Source organism: Rhinolophus hipposideros (assembly GCF_964194185.1).
Source record: "Rhinolophus hipposideros genome assembly, chromosome: 12".
Classification (NCBI taxonomy): Eukaryota; Metazoa; Chordata; class Mammalia; order Chiroptera; family Rhinolophidae; genus Rhinolophus; species Rhinolophus hipposideros.
In genome coordinates this window covers 59,181,320-59,204,510 of record NC_138058.1, presented here as the reverse complement: position 1 = coordinate 59,204,510, position 23,191 = coordinate 59,181,320, and the positions used below count along the sequence as shown (strand labels likewise).

The following is a 23,191-nucleotide window of genomic DNA, read 5'->3' as shown; positions in this document are numbered from 1 at the left end:
GACAGCATATCTCCTTCCCCTCCTCCTTCAGTGACCTCATTCTCTCTGCTAGAGTCAGCTGCTGCTTCTGGGTTGCTGACTCCCAAGGCTAAATTTCTGACCTGGCTTTGGCTGATGAGCCACAAGCCCAAGACACAGCTGTCTGGTGGACAGTGCCATGTGGCTAGCTCGTTCATGTCTCAACTTTAACTTGTCAAAACGGAACTCCTTATGTTACCTTGCTACTCACTCCTTCATTGAAAGGAGCTGATTGTCACCTGTCTGGATATTTGTGTTAGCTCTTCTACTACAGTCTATACTCTCGAGGGCATTACCATCCACTATAAACCAGACAAAGTCCACCATAATAGACACTCAATACACAGTATTAAATTATATCTTTGTACAGAGATAAGGAAGAAACAGATCTCAAAGATATCCCTAGAACACACACACAAAAAAGGTTTAAGGAAGGGAAGGAGCTGCTGTTTGCAGCAATAATTACGAGGAAACTTAAAATAATGAACACAGACTGTCTATTGTTAGAGTAAAAACTTGTATCCACTGTCTTTAAGCGGAATACATTTTTGTTGTTGTTATTGCAACTTTGGGATCACTACAATAGAGCTAAAAATACTATATCTTCTGTGAGGAATGATGTTGTGAAACTGCAGTGTAAATTAAAGACATATTGTGACAAATCCGAGTTTAACCCAGTGCTCACTGATTGCCCAGAATGCACTAGGTTCTGTCCTCGGGGCCCCATGAAATGCTTAGTCCTGAATATTAATTCTGATTTTAAAAATCTTATGTAGGTGTTTTCACATTTACAACAGTTGGCAGAAATTATGACAACTTTACTTGAGGGTAAAGGGATGTTACTGTTTTCAAAGATTCCAAGGCCTTGTGACAGACTTAGTTGTATATATAGACTTGTTTTTTATGTTTTAAATATATAAATATACTTGTTTTAATTGATTTAATTTTTGAATAAGTAATACATTCTTTTTTCCCCTTTTTATTCTTTTCTTTGTCTTTTGTGTGAGTGTGTGTGTTCTTTTTTTTATTAGTTTCAGGTGCACAACACAAAGCAATACTTAGACGTTTGTCATTTATATCCCTCACTGTGTGATATAATGTGATCCCCCAACCCCCCTGTATATGTAGACTTTTGAGATTTGATTGCTGTTGAAAGAGCAGACAAAATTGAACACTAACGATAAGTTAGAAGTAATGAGTTGCTGCCATTTGCTCAGTAAATATTCTATAAATATGATTCATCAGCTTTCTTTTGCACCTATTTACATTTATTTATCTAGTGTAACTGAAATGACAGATGAATACTTTACTGCTGTGAGAGACAAACATCAGTTCTGCATTCACATGAAGGGTAATGGGACGTCATAGGATATAAATATTATTTTGAGGCAACTATAATGCTGTATGTATTGGATGGACAATTTTATACTTGAATGACCAACTTGGGAAGTATAAAGGGAAACACTTAGATTGGAAAGATCACACTTTCAGCTTTGGAACGGTGGGTATGGTGACATATCCATTGGATTATGGTAAAAATTGATGTTTCTGCTCTAGTTCTGGAAATGAACTGTTTTATGAAATGACACTCTGATATGCAAAACATACCTTCTTTATTAACAATTATAGAAGCAGTTCCTGTAGCAGCATCTTCAGTCTGATATGCAAATTCTAAAAGAAAGAAGAATTTACAATCACATATATACAGCCTGGCATGGATAATTTACTGTAACAATTTCAATGCACCACTAATCCTTAGAAAACTTTTTAACCTTTAACCATCTGGAATGATAAAAAACAAATAAGTAGTTAGTGCTAATTTATACTCCTCACTTATACAAAATGAAGAAAATACGTCTTTAGACTTAGTTGCACCTTTTCTCTACATACTAATAAATAACCCGGAAAACCACCCCACTTCTAGTTTCCCCAAATTATCCATAGTTGTATCATGCATTGTACATGTGCATTTTTCAACACCACCATATTTCTTCAGTGAAAGAAAAGACAGACTTGAGATGAAAGACTAAAGGTCAAACCTATAAAATGAACTCATTTGGTTGTTTTCATTCTCATAAGCCTTGCTTCTCATGAAGAATTATGGCCTGGCATGTAAATGAAAATGCTGATCAGGCAGCCTTGGCGAAGACCTGCGTTCTAGTCCCAGCTCCAGCTCTTTTTGGAGCAAAAATTAGTATAAGACCCGGTCGTATCTAACAGAATATAATATAAGAACGGGTCTTATATTAATTTTTGTTTCAAAAGATGCATTAGAGCTGATTGTCCAGCTGGGTCTTATTGTCGGGGACACACGGTAGCTGTGTGCTCTCGGACAAATTCAGAGCCTCCTTGGCCTTTGGTTTTCTCTTTTGTGAAAGGATAGCGTCAGCCTCTGTAGTTTCTAAGGTCATCTCCAGCTATGATACTCAATGACTTTTCTTAAAATATCTTTTGTGGATATAGTACCTGTTTTTTCTTGTCACTTGCTTTTGAAACATTTCCATGAGATGAAGGTTTGAAACCTCCGATTGTTTTATTCCCATCTGGAAGAATGTACGTGGAAGAATGAACCATAGGCTATTCAAGCAAGGCTAGACAAAGCTGTGCATAAAAATTCTCTGGCCACCAGGGGAGGATCTAATAATTCTATTCTACATTCAACTTTTCTTGTAAACAGATCATAGAAGAATGTTATAAAAGCCAACTTTAAAAGAGATAAAATTTTACCTGTAGAAATGTCATTCTGTTTTAAGTTTTCTATATAGTCATTGCCAAAAGAATCTTTGCCAACCTGTACCAAAGAAATGATGAACATTAGTTCTTTTATATTTAGTAAAATGCTACAATGTAGTTTTCAGAATACTTAGCATTTTAAAAGGGCATATCTGCACAGTACTTTATAAACATTAACTAATTAATCTTAATGTAAGTCGCTAGACTTGATTTTAGCCCAAAGAATTGTTATATGTTAATGTTCCACTGAAAGCCTGCCTAAAATGGGAGGCACTTAATAACTGACACAAGTTCTATAGGTTCATTCTCGTTTTTGATCTGTTCACGTGGAAATTCCCACTGGCCAGAGCTGCCCACCACCAACTATCTGCAATATTTATGAAGCATCTCAGTTGTTTGTTACTTCATTGTAAATGACAGCATCTTTGTAATGACCTGCCTGGCGATTTAGAATCTTGTCTTCTCCCCTGCCCCTGACACGGAGGGCACAGAGGAGGGAATTTTAAAAAGCCCTTGATAACTTGGTATAGTGGAATTCGGTTGTTTTTCCATTCTAGCATCCATTCTGGTAATGATACTTCAGGTTTTGCTTTGGAACCCATTGTTCATAGAGAACACGATTAGGGTGGCACAGTTGTTACACTCAATGGACTTCGAATGACATATCGTTACCAGTCAAACTCTATGGTTTACATTCGGTTTCATTTTGATGTGGTACATTCTATGGGTTTTGACAAATGTATAGACATGTATCCACCATTATATTATCACACAGATGGTTTCACGGCCCTAAAAATCCTTAGTGCTCTGCCTATTCATCACTCTGTGCCCCTTAGTTCCTCACAACTACTGACCTTTTCACGGTCTCTATAGTTTTGTCTTTGTCAGAATGTCACCTAGTTGGAATCATACAGTATGTAGCCTTTTCAGACTGATTTCCTTCACTTATCAATATGTACCTAAGGTTCTTACATGTCTTTTTGTGGCTTGTTGGCTCATTGCTTTTTAGCGCTGGATAATATTCTCTGGTATGGATGTACCAGTTTATTTATCCATTCACCACTGAGGGACATCTTGGTTGCTTCCAAATTTTGGCAATTATGAATAAAGCTGCTATAAACATCCACGGGCAGGTTTTTGTGTGGAGGTCCTCCTGTTTTTAGTTTTAACCAGCTGTCAACATCTCAATATTAGATTTCACAAAAGCAAACAGATTTTCTGGAGGTTCTGGTAACCTCCAGAAAAATTCCTCTGGTAAAATTCAGAGGTTCTGGTAGGTAACACTGGGCCGACATTCCTGCAAGGCAACCTAGCTGGTACTACCCCAAAGATCAGCCCATGCTCTCTGGTTCCCCACCGCCCCACCTGGCCCACTGCAATTTATGTGACCTGCTCGGCCCCTGTAGGTCTTTAGGCTTGACACTCTTGAACTGTACTTCTATTTTTCTGTCCTGCGGGTGAGCACTACATCAATGGATTTTGTGTCTATTTAGGTCTCAGCCGCTTCTACTATGTTCTGCTCTTCCACAGAAAATTGTTCCTCTCTGGATATTTCAATATAGAAACCGAAAGATTTACTTGAGCCACGATCCTCAATGAATGAAAATAAAATTTCCTGGTGAGCTTTTGGACTGTCTAAATCACAGGTTGGGTTTTTTTTTTCTATAAAGACCCAGATAAGTAATATTTTAGATATTGTGGGCCATATGGTCTCTTTTGCAACAGTTCACCTCTGTCATTGCAGCAGCCAAAGAAAAACTGTCAACAAATGGATGTGGCTGTGTTCCATAAAACTTCATTTACAAAAATACGTAGTAGGCAAGACTTGCCCCATGGGCCATGTTTGCTGACCCCTGATTTAAATGCCACTTCTGATACATTCCTCCTCAGAGAACACTTTTTCCTGGGCTCCTTTTCAGGCTGAAATGCTGAATAGGCAATAATATCAAACAGTATATAATAATTTTTTATCAGCAGAATTTCTGTCTCTACAAGAGCATCCACTCCAAAGCATTGCTGTGAGGAGAGTTCCCTGGAAGGACCATCCACCAAGGTTTCCTTCATGGAAGGCTGGCCATTTATTTACTAGGTAAGTGCCAAAGTATCCTATTTCTTAGGTCAAAGATTCATACCAGAAATATTCTTTGTTCTCTCATCTTTTTTTTATATTATTTAACTCTCTCCCATGAGCGATCAAGATGTTCAGTAATAATGTTGTGGGGATTAAGAAGAAGCCATCCCTAAACATGTGGGGCCTGATACAAATTTGAGCACAGAAACTTCTCTCCCTTTTCCTGTTGGTTTTATACTCACACAGGCAAACTCTGTGTAAGGTGATACATGGTGGTGATGATGTAAACATTAGGAAGTGGTGCAGGGATTAGGAAGAATTGTTGGAGGGGAGGAGGAAACCAAAACAACATGCAACTCTGCCCTCAAGAAACTGATAGTATCAGAGGGAAATAAGACATACGGAGGCAATCATAATACCAGGTGGAAGTCATATGCACAGAGGCGTCCATGGCAGGGATTTCGTGTGCAGGGGACCTGTGTTTGCAGGCTCGCTTCAGTCATATCTGAGAGGCTGTAGCAGTGGCCTGCCTTTGTCCTGCTGAGAGCGTCACCTGATGGCTGGATCCCTTGGTGATGGTTATGGTCTAGGTTTATTCTAATAGTGATTTCCTGGCAAGTCTGTTGGATGGCCTTTAAATTCTTATTAAGTGAGAAGTGGAACAGAATACTTTGCTTTTGCCATCTTTGATGTTCCCTTGTCAAAAATAAAAATCTGGTAACTAAAAAATGATGGAACGGTAACAACACTGCTGAGGATTCAGAGAAGTCAGCTCTAGCTCCTTTAACTTTACATTTAGGTTGTAGTGATACATTACAACATATAATAAAAGAAGTGATGAAAAGCCTACAAATGGAAAGATAGTAGTTTCGTTTGTGTCATGAAAGCCCCTTTCACTAGCTGTGTGATTTTGGCAAGCCATTTTAACTCTCTAGGACTCAGTGTCCTTATCTGGAAAGTTATAGCAAGTTTGCTGTGAGGATAAAATAAAATACTATGCATGAAAGAAAGCACGTTTAAATTGGCAAAGGATTAAGTAAGGGTTTGGTGCTATCATCATCATCATCATCATCATCATCATCATCATCATCAGGCTGCTTCTTGTGGAGGAAGGGCAGGACTACTGCTGCTTGGATTCAGTCTTATAAACTACTTCTGTGCCCACCTGGTTCTCCGACTCCCCCATTCTTCCTGTTGCTTCCTATTTTCAAACAGAAGAGCATTTGATCATGGAAGTAAACATGTGGGTGCATGAAATTATTTCTAAAATGAGACTGTATTTCTACGATTCTAATAAAAAACATAGCACCTCCATGAATGGTTTGGTGTAACTAATAGTGTTCTATGTATCCCGTTACCTTCATGAGAATAAGATAGCCAAGGGGGAGGGTATCTATGCCTTGGGAATAATGTTTAAGCTTTAAGTAGATCTAAATCACATATCAAAATGTGGACAAACAGCAATGGAAATCTAAGTCCTATTTAAAACGATCCTCTTTTTCTTTCTGCAGTTGCACAGGTGACGTGCAATATTACACTAACAGAACGCCATCTTCCCCATTTCTTCACCCTCAAAGCTTCTTACGCATTCATTCTCCTGGGTTTATTTTTTACTAGGTTGGAAGAAGTGAACACCTTCCAATCTCCTTTGCTTACTTCTGACCCAAGGTTAAATCTCTTCCCCAGTAACTAGAAATTGATAACCAGAAGTCTAAGGAGTAGACTCCATGCAAAGATGTCCTTTGTTGCCTGCCACTGGGAGCTGAGTGCAAATATCTTGAAAATCACCGTGACTGATACAAATGAAAGTCCCTTACAATAACAACTGTTATAAAGGAATCTTCATGGGAATCTTTGGAGGCTTCCTTATTTTTCCCATCACACACTGGCTATCAAGTTAATATGAAAACTGTAAGTATCTTGGCCATGAAGCAAATGGTGCATAGGGGAGTCAGGAAAACTGGAATGTAATTTCAGTTCTGCCATTATCAAGCTACATTTTGCCGCAAATTGTTCCATCTTAGCCAGGCTGTAGGGTAGGACTAGCGTCAGTTATCTTTGGCAGGCAGGAAACCAGTAGTTCTCAACCATGACTGCTTATTAGTATCTCCTGAGGAGCTTATAAACGTCCTGAGGCCCAGATTACACGTCAGACCCATTCAATCAACCCCTCTGTAGGTGGGAACCATAGAAAGCTTCCCAGGTGATTACAATGAGTGGCCTCCAGTTTGAGGACCACTGGTTGCAGGTGAGGAAGTGTCTGTAAGCTTTGTGTGGAAGAAATGCAGAGGGAGGGCACAGTCCTGCCTGGTACTAGGGAGGTAAGTCGACTAAGTGCGAGCACGAGAAGTGACCTGCAGCATCTGCTGGGAAAGACGGGCCCATCAGGGTCCCACACTGGGACCAAGGTAAGGTAAAGCCCGAGAAGACGATTTCTTTGGCTTGTGTTGGCTGACTCCAGTCTCATTTGGATATGGCCCAGGCCTGTTTCCATTTGCTTCTTTTGCTTCTATCTTTCTAAAACTCATATTTGGCAAAAATAGTTGGATTTCTGCTTTTCAGAGTGGTCAGTAGAAGCACGATTAACTTGACATTATCATTTGTGTTAAAACACAATGTGAGCTCAGGATATTCATGTCTATTTTCTTGCTCTCGCTTATGAGAATGAGAACGTAGAAGTTCTTTCCTCTCTCCTCCACTTCATCAAACTGTACTTGTTTTTCAAGCATCGGCTTAAGGCCTACCTTCCCTATTCTACCCTTTGTTAATCTTATTTCCAGAACCCCTACAGCATTCCTAATGATACTATATAATTAAACATTCAATTGAATACCATCTTATATTGTTTGCCTAAACCATCTTCCTTAAAGTCTAGTCTTCCTAAAAGCTTATTGGAGACTGTAGCTCAGCATACCTTTATTCCCCCGTAAGCCTTCTGCATTAAAGGTGTTCTGTAAGTATTTGATCACCTTTGATCAAACACTTGCCTGTCTGTTCATTTTCTTTGGGCCTATTTATCATTCTTAAAGGGACATGACTACAAGCACCCATACCATTCTAGTTGTGGCTGCAGAAAGGTTCTATCCAAGGTTTTGTTTCTAACAGTTCTCTTAAAGGCACTTTCCTGCGCTTTTGGTAGCAGCAGTGAAGTACTTCTGGGCAGAAAGATTCTGGGAAAACCACACAGTTTGAGGTAGCCTGTCCGTGTGCCTGTTCCATGTGAAAGATGCCAGGTCATCAGCAACTGTGACAGCCACGCACACCTAAGCTAAAGCAACTGCCAGAACCCCAGATGCTCTTAAGGAAATGCTGGGCTCAGCTCCACCCCGAATATTTTAGAGCAGCACTGTTGAATAGAACTTTCTATCAGGATGAAATGTCCTGTAGCTGTGCTCCCCAATACATATACTTGAAATGCAGCCAGTGTGATTGAGGAACTCAATTTTTAATTTAATTTTAATTTAAAATTTTATTTTAGATTTAATTTAAATCAAAATACCCACACGGGGCTGGTGGCTACTGTATTGGATCATTCACTTGTACAGAGAGATGGGAATTAGGATCATGGAAAACAAGGGCGCGTGTATCAGGAGCAAGAACATTTATTTCTCCAGCTAAGGGGACTGAGGTGCTTCCTCCACTCTTACCACTGGGAGGCTTCTCTTTGCGTGGAGGGAGGGCCAGTCAGTGGCTGCCACCTCCAGAGCCAACAACCTAATGCTGAGTCAGCACCATCATAATAAACATCTATTTCAAAATGGTTGAGGAACGGGCTGCTTAGAATCCTTGAATGTCAGGAAACATCTCGTAATTCCACCGTCAGCGTATATTTGAGGTAAATAAAACCTAAGAGGAACAAGGTATCTTACCTGAGGTCACATGAAATGGAATATTCAGCAGAAAATGTTATATATGTTAAAACAGGTTACTGATTTCACAGAATATGTGAAAATATAATTAACACCAAAACTAAGCTGAATATAGTTTAATCTTTATGATTTAAGCATTTTTGTGACTTTTCAGTGCCTGAGGGTCAAAATGAACAGCAGGTTTAGGAGACTAAGCTACATTTGTTGTCCTGTAACAAAATCCAGCAGTTGGTTTTTTGAATAAATCCCTCACATTCACTTTTTAACTTGTCATTTGTGGCTTTATTATAAATGATGAAAGCAAAATACACAAAATTCCAGTTGTTTAAGCTTGCTGGTTGTTTGAATCCTAGATAAATGGGTGTTTACCTTAATAATGGCCTTTATACAAAGTTAATGTTACAATCCAGCATGATCAGGCCTGCTTATCTGAGAGTGGTGGTGGGTTTGTAATCCAATTATTTCTTCTGTTCTTCCTTTATGAGGCATATTTTATTTATTTGGTTAGGGCCAGAGGCTCCCCTGCGTTTGGATATGTGGCCAGGCTTTCCAGTAGACACAGCCAACTAGGTTTTAACCAGTGGTCTTTCAACAGAGTTCAGGAAAGGACAGATTTCACTTCATTGTATATTACCTGGAAAGGTCTGGTGACTAATTTTTGATCTTTGAAAATTCAAATCTCAGCACAGGATTACTTGATTGTCCCACGATAATTTAACATAGAAGGCACTCTCTTGGTTGAGATGATAGGTACTTTAATATACTACTTTTCAAGCTATCTGTGGTGAAGCCTCAGGTTTTTTTTTTTTCATTTTCAATCCATTTGCGGACTAATAATTTTGTAAAATATAATAATGAAATGAAAAGAGTCATACAAAATACAAGGCCTAATTTATTACTATTCTATACAACAGCTATAAAATTATTCCATCAAATTGCTATACATATTTCTTTTTGCTCTCAATTTCTGTATTGTCCAGACCAGTGACAGTTTACTGCCTGGCCTGAGGACCAGACTTTGAGTAGCACTGCTCTAACATACTGCCTCTGTCACAGAACTTCCTACCGGGCCATTCTGAAAGGAAAACAAACCACTACTTGTATTAGTTTAGAAGTAGATAGTCTAACATTTGAAGGGAGCAAGACCAGGTAATTTCCTGAAGTCCTTCTCAGTTTGTTGATTTTCGATCTGGGTCATTTGGGTCCATGTCTGCTTGTGGCTTCCTCCCACCTGCACAAGAAGCAGGGCCTCTGGGATCATAGTGGCCACTCAAGGTGAGCCCTTTATCTACCGTGGTCCTCCTGAGCTGCAGTTTTTGATCAGAAATACCCTCCTCCTCTAACATTTGGAATTGAGGAAGAGGAGACACTTAAACAAATCAGGTGAAGTCCTATGAAAGGTGTCCCAACAGGCTCTTTACCCTGCCAAGAAGACTTTCATTTTCTGTGATGTCTGTCTGGATTTTTCATCTCAATGTATCATGTCCCATTAGCCTTGGCCCATGACTCAGTTGAATATTGACTATACAACTCTTAACTACTTGAAGTGTTTCATTATACACATTTCACTGTACGTGTATTGATGGACTCTTACAAGTCCTTGCCACGATATCTTGAGAAATATTTCTCCTTAGCTTAATATAAGATGTTTTGCATGTGCCATCAAACAGTCTTACTTTATGAAAGCTTAAATTTTAGTTTGTTGTAGGGCAGCAGTAGAAGTTAATATTGCTAAGAAAACCAGAGGAAATTTTCTATCTGTTTTTCTTTTGTTCCATCTGTTCATTTTTATCTTGAGTAATGATTTTTGGTCGCTACTTGGAATTTGTCGTTTTTAACAAACTGCTATAAAGCAGTTTGGCTAATGTGCTTGATAAAAATATATTTCACAATGGAAAGAAATACCACGATTAATGGGTAGCAATAACTTCCACTATAAAAGAGATTTTCTTTTTCTTATTAAGAAGTCTAAGAATAGTATGCAATTTGCTTAAGCTTAAATAAAGCCACGTGTAAAGGTCCCGGGTTATCAAAGCAAAGTAACCCTGTATAGGTTTTAGCTCAAACTATGTTTTCTTTTCCCCTCTGTCCAGACATCCAGGTTAAATTCCACTGTGAGGCTAAACACTAGATGACTAAATGACGGCGTGATAGAGAAAAAGAATTTTCAACATTGTACAGGTGCTGACACAAACCACCATACACATACCAGAATAAGACAAATAGCACTTTTGCTTTAATCAACCTCCTAACTGGAAAATTTCCCCAAATACAGCCCTCTGCCTTCTATTCCTCTCACATCCACTCTTATGGTTTCATGATTCATTTCCCAAGTTCAGTTCCACAATGCAAATATTTCTATTTTGCATTTCTCTCCCTGTCTCAAATTCAACAGACCTAAAATAAAACCAATCTCAAAATCTTCAGCATTGGATGAGATCCCAGGGGACATCCAATTTTGACTTTAATGGCTACATGAATAGCTTTTATAAAGCTTGCAGGAGGGGGTTTTCTAATCTCTCTCTTAGCAGCTCCAGCTCTAGGGAACTCCCCTCTCCTCAGGGTAGCCATTCTTGGTACCTTGCTTCCAATACCAGTTCTCTGTCCAGGTTTTCTCAGGCAGGAAATGATACCTCTTTCCAGTTCCCAAACCCCCTTATATCAGCACCATCTGATTACTCTCCAAACCCTGAGTTTCTAATCAAGTATAGGATGGGACAGGCCTAACATTTTTAATCAGCTCCCTCTCCAAGCCCCATAATTCCTAGCACATAACAGGTCATCAGTAATTAACTGTGGATTAATTGATGTTTTATATCTATCGAGAGCTCACCCTTAGCGAATGGGGTATCTTATTCTGAATCTGTATTTCATGTGATATTTTCGACCAAATAGCCAGATGAGAACTATATCACGTTAATCAGAAATCAGAAATAAAGCTACAGTTCATTAGTAGATGAAATGATAATTGTATAGTTTGTGCATCATTTAAAGACTCCCATGGAGAGAAAAGTGCTGTATGCAATTGGAAGTGACATTTCAGAGAAATTTTGGTAAAATCTACCCAGTTCACAGGAGAGAGCTTATCCTTTTAAACTTCTTACATTTTTCTTTTAGGATGGTGCAGACCCAGTTTACACCTTCCTAAAATAAATAAACTACCTTTCCTGTTATACCAGTAATGATAGCATCTTAACATTTCATTAAAGATGCAAAAGTTGAACCTTTGGCAGCCAATTTTGTTTGATTTATTTTCAAATAATTTCAGTAGGATGGAAATAGGAATACTGTATTTTACACATCATTTCTTTATATACCTGAAAACAGAACTATGCCCAAAGATCAGTTATGTGCAGTTCATTAAGGCCCAGTTTCCTTTCTGACCCAAGATACAGCATTAGACGAAAAGAACTTAGAGATGAGGAAATAACTCGGTCTCATAACTTCCCAAAGCTGTGTTGCTGCAGTGAAACCTGCTCAGATCAGGATGATTCATGCTGTTGTTTGGAAGTTGCACAGAGATACCCATCAAAATAGGCTACTCTCCTCACTGCTCACCTTCTAGTTATCAACTCATTCAACTCAGCCAATGCACCATGAAGTTAGTTGAGGACTGCCACTTCCCACAGGATTCAGTGAGGTAGAAGCTAATATACATGCCAAGGAAAATGGCGCACTCTTATTTAAATCCTTAAAAGCAATGAACTTCTAAAAGAATTGAAAACAAGCATTCCCACAAGTACACGCACATACGTGTTTATAGCAGCACTGTTCACCAGAGCCAACAGGTGGAAACAGCCAACTGTCCATCAACAGACGACTAGGTAAGCAGATTGTGGCATATGTGATAGAATATTATTCAGCCACAAAAGGAAGTACTGATACCTGTTATAAGGTAGATGAACCTTGAAAACATTATGCTAAGTGTAAGAAGCCAGACACGAAATGTCACATATGATTCCATATATAGGAAATATCCAGAATAGATAACTCCACAGAGACAGGATGCAGTCTGGTGTTGCCAAGGGCTGCGGGGAGGAGGAAATGGGGAGAATAAACTGTTTAATGGTAAGGAGTTTTATTTTGGAATGATGGAAACGTTCTGGCACTAGGTAGAGAGGGTGGTTGTACAATATTATGAATGTACTAAATGCCACTGAATTGTTCACTTTAAAGTAGTTAAAAACAACAACAATGAACTCAAGTCTTAAAACCAGATTCGTACCTTCAGAATCCTCTCCACTGAACCTGACACTCACCTTGCACACCATGGAAGTCCTTGCTCCGAGCCTAGCAGCTTGGACACACTGGTTGGCACCTTTCCCTCCAAAGCCAATGAAAAACTTATGTCCATGGATGGTTTCTCCAGTTTTTGGCAAACGAGGAGTAAGACTATCATAATTTAAAAAGAGAAAGACAAAAAAGCACCTTGGTAACTGCAATCAATTGAAGTTGTTCAGAAGAGAGAGGGAGGTTATCTGATGGCGCTCTCGCCTTAGCAATCAGACTGCGAGCAGACGCAGGGAAGAGTCCCTTTTTCTTTAAGGTAACATTCAGTAGTCTGTGTCACTGTCCAGAATCCATCTGCCTGACAGAAGTCCTCTGTCCCCCACTGCCCCACACCTGCACCGCTGGCTGTGTGCAGGTCCTCCTGTCTGCACTGCAACAGGGTTGTTCATGGGTGTCCTGTTTTCCATCTGGGGGAACTGTCAGAAGGAAGTATCTTCATATTCCCCCTTCCCAATGCCCAGCACAGAGGTTTAGTCACAGTGGGACTTAATCAATGGAACCAAGTTAATGTGTGTTTCTGTTTGGGTTTATCTGGTCACTTTGATAAGAAGCAGGAAGTGTACTGGGATTCTGGTAATCACTTCAGGACCTAAGGAGAAGAGAGAAGGTACAATTCCAGGCAGTAAAGAATCTTGTTTTCCTCGTGGGTGGCATGGGAATGGGGAATTTAGATGGCAGGATCAAGTTTTCATCCTAAAACATCGTGTCTATTACTCATTTCATGCACTGACTCCAAAGAGGTACCCATTTGAAAAAAATGGATTCTAAAGAGCTAAGTTTAGTTTCAATTTTTACTGTCGCAAACTCTAAACATACAAAACTAGAGAAAATAGTATACTGATTTCCCCTACACCCATAACTCAGATTCAACTATTGTCAATCTTGTTTCAGTCTAACCCTTCATCAACTTCTCTAAGAGCTAAGGATTTTTACTGACATGTTATTACTGGTATGTTACTGCCTAATGAGGATAGTATTAAATGAGTCAAAAAGTGAGAGTAATAGGTTTGCTCCAGTATATGATTTTCAAGTAAAGATGGAAGATGTGAGGAAACAAAATATTTGAAGGACAGAAGACTTTAAAATGGAAAGGGAGTTCTGGGTAGAAGAGCAAGTGAAGAAGATGGGCTCAGCGGCATGAGGACAGGTTGGCTACGAGAAGTCAGCCAAGGGCCAGATGGAGCAAATGAAGCGATGGCAGTTGTGACCAAACAGGTTCATTCGCTTTGGACAGGAAAGAAAGGACAAGAGAGTTCACAATAGTAAGTAGACTGAGAACCTACTCTGTTTTAGCAGATTAGAAATTTCTATTCATTTCCCACATAGGCTGGGAATCTAGCTGAAACCAGTATCTTAATAGAGTAACAGAACAATGCCAACAGCCTGTTTGCAATGGAATGCCATATGACTGATGACAAGAACGTATGATTGTGTCAATAAACACCCAGTTCAACCTGTGAACCTCCTTTATGGAGTTCTAAAAGTCTCAATAAATTGAGCTCAACTACTCCAGTCCCTAGCATGGCACTGTTAAATGCGGTTATTTGAGATTCAAAAGAGACTCGTGGATAATTTGAAAACATCCCACTCCACTCCTCCCCTTTTCCATTCTATTTTTATCTTGGATTCTAAATGCATTGATAGTACTGATGAAAAAAATATACATCTACAAGGTTCACTTCTGAAAAAGGTACTCAATCAAGAGAAAAATGGGTTTAATGTAATGTTATTATCCTGTCATTTAATTTAGCAATGACAAGAGATGATGAGATTTTGATTTGCATCAGAAATCTTAAACATTTTAGGATTCTGTTATGAACAGGCAATGATGAGTAATCTGTGTGATTGAGTAACTGTGTGAATTCTTGGCTTATTGATGCTGCTACAATGTTCATAACAACCTTAAAAAGAAATAGCCAATGTGGCTGAAAACAGGCCAAATAACTTAATTAGTAAGACTGTCACTAAAGAAACTTATGACTTCCACTATATTTACACTTAGATTTGGGTCACAATCCACCGGTTTGAATCAAGTGTATTTTTTATTATCAACTGTGGGAAATCATGAAAAATGTATCACCAAATTATTATCGGGATGTATCTGGATGTGGGGGAGGAGTGAAATCAGGGGTACAGCGTGTATGTGTTGGATGTGGTAGCAGATGGTTGGGATTTAAACAACTTATATTAACACAAGCACTGTGCTAATTTAGCCATCACTGAAATTCCTCACTCCTTTGGAATCCTATTTTCTTTTCTTTTCCTTCTGCATCTTTGCCCTACTTTTATCTTTCTTCCCTCGGTTGTAGACTTCCCCTGCAGGAGGGCAGGGACCCCATCTGTTGTGTTCCCCATTTGGTCAATAGTACCTTATAGTCTGTAGTCACTTAGCATGGGGTGAACACATTTGCTGACTGGACAAATCTTTGTAAGTCTCCCCTTTTCTCCGAAGGGTAGCAGAATATGCCACCCAGAAATATGATGGTAGGAGTTCAGGACATGCCACCCAAAATACACTGTTTTGATAATTGGTGATTTTGAGTTGTAGGCACTTGAGAAATAGCAAAATGGGGACAGGCTTTCTCTGAACTCAGCCTAAAGACAGACCCTCCGAAAGGAACTCAACTGCCATAAATCCCCTCTCTGGTAGTTTCATCAACCAGGGAACACTGGCTCTTGTCACAGAAGAGGAGACCAGAAGTCCACACCACACCCAGACAGACACTGTCACAGCTGTCATACCTCCCATCCATTCTAAGGGCCCATTCATCTTTCCTAAAAGTCATTGACTCTCCCCTAACAGGTTTACTTCCCTCTCCGCTTTCCCCATTAAGATGCTATTTTAAGGCTGAATTTGAAGTCACCTTGGGGAGTTACTCATTTTTTCCTGGGTTTCTCCCACGTATACCTGAGGGATACATGTTAATAAACTTCTGTTGGTTTTTCTCTTGTTAATCTGTTTTTTCAGACAGGGGTCCCAGCCAAGAACTCAGAAAGGTAGAGGGAAAATCATTTTTCCTCTCCTGCATCTCTTTCCCACGGCTCCGCTGTATAGCTTCCATTCTTCTGAATCAAAGACATGGAAGTGTTGATGAATGGGAAGGAGGAGGAGACTGGCAGGGATGATGGTTCAATTGTCAGGCAATAACAAGTCCATGTTTTACCAGGCCGTACCCACTGCAGCCCAATATAAGCAGCATTCCTTTCCTATCAGCAAGAACTGTAACTGGAATTCATACTGTCATCCGTTCATTCATGTATTAATTCAACACATGTTAAATCAGTGTTTTCCAGTGTACCTCCTACAGGGCAAATTGACTTGCAAAATGATATGCTGTTGGGTCAGCAATCCTAAGGGATTTGTATCAAAAATACCTGCACAGCATATGCTGCTAAGCAGAGAAGCCTTATAAAAAGTAAATGCATTAAACAGAGGTTTGAGGGTTTGTTATAAACCCAAGGCGGAAAATTCATACTTTTGTATTTTTGATATTTTGTGCTTAAATATATTATTGTGAAATTTCATTTGAGTCATTTCCTTTATGAGGCCAAACCATTGTATTGTGTTCATTTTTCTTATGGCTGCCTCAGTTCCAACTGGTCTAGACTCCCTCTGCCTATCACTTTTTGTCAGTCTTTTAAAACATTAAAACGAGTGGGTTTTTTTTAAAATCCTAACTTTGAGGCAAGTAATACATTAGTAAAAAAAAAAAAAAAAGTTACAGAACAAGATTAGTATGATTTGATTCATGTTCTTTTAAAAAGGAAAGTGATATATGTATATGTTCTCAGATGGCATGTAAATGCATAGAAAATGAAATGTTCATGAGAAGTCTCCATGAGAAGGGCAGAGAGCAAAAGTTTGTTTTACTTTATATACTTATGCATGGAGGTATGTGCGACAAGAATCTATTTATTATAAGGGACACCACTTGTCACACTCTGGCCTCCCTGCATCTTTTTCCATCCCTTGGTTCTTCCTGGGCCCCAGCTGGCTTCTTGCAGGTGCTAACAGGACCTTGCCCACGGCCACTCTCTTCTCACTCCAGGGTTTCTGTCTCTTGGTTATGGTTCTTCAGGCTGTCGTGCAGGATTGAGCAACCAGTTGCCGGTAGGGGTAGACAGCTTGCACATATCAAGCATCTTTGTCTAGGTTCTTCCCACGTCCGAGCTTCACTTTCCCCGTCCCACACTCTGCTCTCTGGGTCAGAGTTCTGAATAGAGTATGTTCACTTAAGCCTTTGTCTTATGCTCTTGCTTTCTGTTGAACCCAGACTAAGATAGTTTATTGCTTATTTAGTTTTTCAAAAAAGTAGATGAATCAGACAATGGAAAGTGGAGAGCCACTAGAAAGTTACAAACAGGCAGAAAAGCATTTACGAATTATAAATCCTAATTTACTTTGAATTAGGCTTTCCTATCTTTTTAATGAAACCATGAAGTTAAGGTCAAGTTTAAGAAGGGACCTGCATGAAGCACCTTCCCCTGGATGAAAGCATTACTGAGATTCGCCTCAATTCAAACATGACATTTAGCAGGGGTGACAAAGACAAAGTGCTCAAAGAAGAAAAAAAGGAAGCAGTACTGGTAGAAATGCATTGTTGCTACCATTGAAAAAAATTGAAATAGTGTAAATTTTTGTATGAGGGAGAAAACCCAAACAGAGAAAAACAATCACAAGAAATGTATTTGAATTTAAGACATATTTGTAGCTTCGAAAAAGCCACGACATGTGAAAGCCGGGCAGAAGGGAACACCGGTGGAGAGATGGCGACACCATCCTGGGCCACGAGAGGCCACAGGGTTAAAGCCCAGGTGAGTCAGGCAGAAGGCCTGAGCCACTTACTGATTGTATCACCTTTGACAGCTTTCCCCTCTTTGAACCAGCTTCTTCTCTTGCAAAACAGGTTTAATAATACTTGTCAACTCCTTAAATGCCTGGGTTTTGTGCTCCGAGTTATTTCACTGACAGATGTTAGCAGAACAACTTATCAATTGCTTTTAACTTCTTGACAATGACGTGCTTGTTACAGATTATCAGAGATGATTCATAGCAAAGGAAGGAATGACCTGGTGAAACAGGGATGAGCAGCATTTAAACCAAAAAGGTCACGCTAATACTGGCTCCAGCTCAAAGTCAAGGATATGATGCTTTTTGGCTTTTGCATTCCATCCTTTTTTCTTCTGGCTGCAAGCTTCTGACACACTGTATGACTTTATAACAGGGATCGTACTATTAGTTATTACCCAATTAAAATTCATTATGCCCATTTATTATTCCTACTGCCTGCACTCTTCAACTATATCTGTTCTCAGTATTTGTGTATGTCATATTTACAAGGATGAGGGTAATTTCCAAACCTAGTTAGTGATATCTATTTCTACCTCTGTAGAAAGAACTTAGCCTCCCAACTGAAACGTCATTCTGTGCTTCCAAACCCTAAATTTGCAGACATATATAATAGATGATTTATTTAAGACAATGAAACACACATTATGCTTTAAACACTTCTTAACTGATTTTGATTTCTAGCCCATATCTTTTCCTAGCTAACAGGTTTGGGCTAAAAAGTCATTTTGTCTGAGGTAGCCACTCTTGAACTTACAGAATAAACAATACTCTTTTAGCCAGAAGTGGCCAGCCTTTCAGTGTCATATCTTTGACCCTATTGATCTAAATTTTGCTAATGTGTGAAAAAGTGTGCTAGGCACTGGGAGAGCCAGTAAAGATGAGTACATTTTGGTTTTCTCCCATGTTATGGTCTTACATGGCTTAATTCACACCTCTGCTCAAACGTTACCTCCTCAGAGAGGTCTTCCCAGCCATCTTACAGGAGATACCCCCTTACGGTATTAATTTCTGCTAAGTATTCATTAATTCTGACAAGAAACACTAGGTTTCTGGATCAGAGACAGCCTTTTAATTAGTCATAACTGCATTAGTTAGTTCTCTATGTCCCAATCCCCACAGAGTGACATAAGAGAAACCTCGAAATGATGAATTTTTGTAGTTTATATAAGACAGCTGACACAGCTGCTGATCCTTCTCCCCTCGGGGGTGTGGATGGGGAAGGGGGAGGGGCGAGGGGAACAGGGCCTATTGACCTTCGCTTTGTAATTAAACAAATCCTTTCGGGCAGAGGTGGGGAAGGTCTCTAGGTTTACAACCCCTAGCAAGTAAATAATTATGTCCAAGGGAGAAGTCTCTAAATCTGTCCAGAGGTCTGTGACTTCCAGGGTTTATTTGCCATTCATTCTTTCACCCAGGTGCTAGGCATCTGAGCTCAGAAAGTCTCGATCATATAGAAATGTGAGAACATTCACGGAGTATGGCTTCCCAATTTATTTTTTAAACTTTTATTTATTTGTGTTTTTCCAGGACCCATCAGTTCCAAGTCCAGTAGTTGTTTCAATCTAGTTGTGGAGGGCGCAGCTCACAGTGGCCAATGCAGGGATGGAAACAGCAACCTTGTTAAGTGCACCACGCTCCAACCAACTGAGCTAACCGGCCGCCACCCCCAACAATTCTCTTCATAGCAATATCACTGCCTGACATTATAATACTCATTTATTTCTTCTTTCCCTATCTTCTTTTGGATTAATTGTACTTCATTTCTTTTTCACTTTGGTGTGTTATCAACTCTATCACTTTTTTCTATTTTTAAAAAGTGATCTGGGCCGGCCCGGTGGCTCAGGCGGTTAGAGCTCCATGCTCCTAACTCAGAAGGCTGCCGGTTTGATTCCTACATGGGCTCGTGGGCTCTGAACAACAAGGTTGCCGGTTCAACTCCCTCCAAGGGATGGTGGGCAGTGCCCTCTGCAACTAGCAACAGCGACTGGACCTGGAGCTGAGCTGCGCCCTCCACAACTAAGACTGAAAGGACAACAACTTGACTTGGAAAAAAAGTCCTGGAAGTACACACTGTTCCCCTTCCCCAATAAAAAATCTTAAAAAATAAAAAATAAAAAAAAATTAAAAAATTAAAAAAAAGTGATCTAAGATTTACAATAAGCATCTTGAAATTAATCAGCTTCTTTTCAAACGTTACGATGCCAGTTTATCTATAAATGTAATTTACAGTAGTAGTCTTCTATTTCCTGTCCCTAACCTCATGCTCTTAGTCATGCGTTTTAGTTCCACGTGATACAAACCTTGCAACACTGTTATTATTATTTCACTGTCAATTGCCCTTTTAACGAATTAAGAAATGAAGGAAAAAACGCCTTTGTAGTCACCTACATATAATATTTACCATTTCTGGGGCTCTTCATTCCTTTGGGTGGATCTGAGTTTCCACCTAGTATCACTGTGGTTCCATGTAAAGAACTTTCTTCAATGTTTATTGTAGTGCAAGTTTCTGGTCATAAGTTCTCACAGGTATTGTTTTTCTGTCTTTATTTCCCCTTCATACTTGAAGGATATAGAATTCTGTGTTGACAGTTTATTTTCCAAGCAGTTTAAAGATTTCATTTAACTTTTTCTGGCTTGCATTGTTTCTGACAAGAAGTCTGTAATCAATCTTTGCTCCCCTATATGTAATGTGTGCTCTTTCCCTCTGGATGATTTTAAGAGTTTCTGTTTATAATTGGTTTGCAGGAATTTGATTACAATGTGCTTTGATGTGGTTTACATTATGCTTATCCTGCTTAGGGTTCATTGAAATGCTTAGAGCTAGACATTTATAGTTTTCATAAAATTTGAAAAATTTCCAGCCATTATTTCTTCAAATACTTTTTGTGCCTCTCCCACAGTGTTTTTCTTCTTAGACTACAATTACACATATGGTAGGCCACGGGTCTCACATGACTGAGGCTCCGTGTATTTTGTTTAGTCATTTTTTCCTCTGTGCTTCAATTTAGATAATCTCTATCGTCAGGTATATGGATCCTTTCTTTTGTAATGTCTACTCTACTGATAAGCCCATTAAGTGACTTTTTCATTTCAGATATTGCATTTTTTTATTTCTTAAGCCTCTGTTTGGTTGTTTTATACATCTACTTTTCTTCTCGCTATGTTTATAGTTTTCTTTAAATCACTGAGGGTATTTATAATGGCACTTAAAAAAAAATCCCTTTCTGCTAATTCCCCCATTTTGTCATTTCTTTGCAGTTTTGATTGACTTTTTTTCTTGTTTATAGATCACATTTTCCTGATTAATGATTTTTTTAAATTTATTTTTATTAGTTTCAGGTGCACAAGACAAAGTAATACTAGACGTTTATCTTTTACATCTCTCACACTGTGTGAACCCCCGTTCCCCCATCCACTATCCCTCTGACATCGCACAGAGCCATTACATTTCCATTACATTTCTGATTAATGATTTTTGATTGGATGCTGAATATTACAAATGTCACATCGTTGAGTGTCTTAATTTTGTTGTGTTTTCCCAAAGAGTTGAACTTTGTTTTTTTTTTTCAGGCAGTTAAGTAATATCTGGATCTATTTGATTCTTTTGAAGATTGTTTTTGAGATTTGTTAGGGGAGTTTAAAGTAGCCTTTCCTTAAGTCCTAATTGACATTAGAGAATATTGGATGGATCCAGAAGGTGAAATGAAACCAGGAAGAAAAGGTATTTCTTTAAATCCTGAGCAGTGGAGCCAGCTGAAGGAACAGATTTCTGACATTGATGATGCAGTAAGAAAACTGTAAAATCAGAGCCATATAAAACCTGTACTGTTCTAGTTGTTTTAATCTGTCTTTTTACATTGGCTTTTGTTTTCTAAACGTTGTTTTCCAAGCTATTGTATATTTGGATTGCAGAAGAATTTGTAAGAATACTTTTTTTTAAATGTTCATTATTAAAAATGTTCTGAATGAAAAAATAAAAAATAAAAAATAAATAAAGTAGCCTTTCCTTAAGGGCGACCTCTTCTACTAAGTCTTGTCCTTCTACCGAATGCTCCAGGGGTTCAATACCGAATTCTGGAATCTCAACCAAAAGCTCCAGGGGTTCAATAATGTCTCTGGCTGGATAGAACACCTCCCATTCCCGTGTAATTTCTGGGAAATGTTCAGCTTATAGCTCTCCAGTAGTTGCCAAGGTTTTTGAAGTTTCTTTCTATGTATGCCCATTTAGTATTTAGTAACAGACCCAACGGGACACATGCAGATTTCTGGACCTTTCCCTGATTAGCTCTTTCCTCTCCAGTATGTGTTCCCTCAAATTCTAGCCCCCTTAGTCTCCCTAAACTATGAAATTAGTTTTCTCAACTCACTGATACCGCCATGATTTCCTTGAGTTCTTCCTCTCTGTACCATGGCCAGTAATGTGTCTCCAGGACGCACCTTGTTTGTTTCCTTTCTCTTCTGGATAACACTCCTTTTGTTCAGTATCTGAAACAACTGCTTCATGTATTTTGTCCCATATGTGTCCCATTTTCTAGTTGTTTGTGGTGGAGAGGTAGGTCTGCTACTAGTTACTTCAACATGGTCAGAGTAAATTTATTTTGAATGAATGGTCTATATACCTTGAAAGACACTCATATAGATAATTGGGATGACAGATGCCTATGTACATAATAAATCGTAACAGTGAGGTGAGAGCAGGGCAAAAAAGCTGTGTGGGATTGTAACTCAAGGAGAAAAGTAAACCAGCTATTAAACAGGAATGTGGTCAGAATAATGGGGACAAAAGGGGTCACATCCTTCTTCGTTCCTAAACTGTGGGATACAAAAGATTGAGTATAGAGGTGTCAGGAGAGGTGTATAGATCAAAATATTAAAATATGTTAAAATGAAAAGGTCATCCTCTAATATATATATGTATATATACATGTAAATATATATGTATATATATGTATATGCACATACATATATATACATGTATATATACCTCCTTGCTGAGAAAAGCCCTGAGAAAGAATAGAAGCCTGGACAGGAAGGTACAGAATGAGATAATTTTGGAACTAAAAGCTGCAAAAGGAGAGGGCAGGAGAAATATATATGTATAGGGGATTAGGGAATGTGGATTGGACTATTTAGGATGGCATATAAGGTATGTGGGAATATCAAGATGCAGAAAAATGGAGCAGAAAGGGAATTGCTGAGACTAACGCATTTATCAAAGTTCCTGATGAAAAACTTTTTAATTCCGTGAAGAAGACAAAGTATGAAGTGACAAATAACTACAAAACCAATATTTTATTTTCTATTTTGCCAATTAATTTTAGTAAATTTTAAACTTCAAAATGACTTCTGTCACCACGC

At 38.9% G+C, this 23,191-nt stretch overlaps 1 protein-coding gene across 2 annotated transcripts in view; it reads right to left on the bottom strand.

Moving 5' to 3' along the window:
• The window catches only part of RBKS (ribokinase), an 80,635-nt gene that overhangs the window by 46,780 nt on the left and 10,664 nt on the right, over window positions 1–23,191 (bottom strand). For both annotated transcript variants that reach the window (XM_081069597.1, XM_081069598.1), the window contains exons 2-4: window positions 12,951–13,083; window positions 2,746–2,809; window positions 1,627–1,689 (exon numbers count right to left, since the gene is read on the bottom strand). In XM_081069597.1, the coding sequence (XP_080925723.1) occupies window positions 1,627–1,689; window positions 2,746–2,809; window positions 12,951–13,083 (260 nt within the window). The remainder of the gene's footprint in view (window positions 1–1,626; window positions 1,690–2,745; window positions 2,810–12,950; window positions 13,084–23,191) is intronic.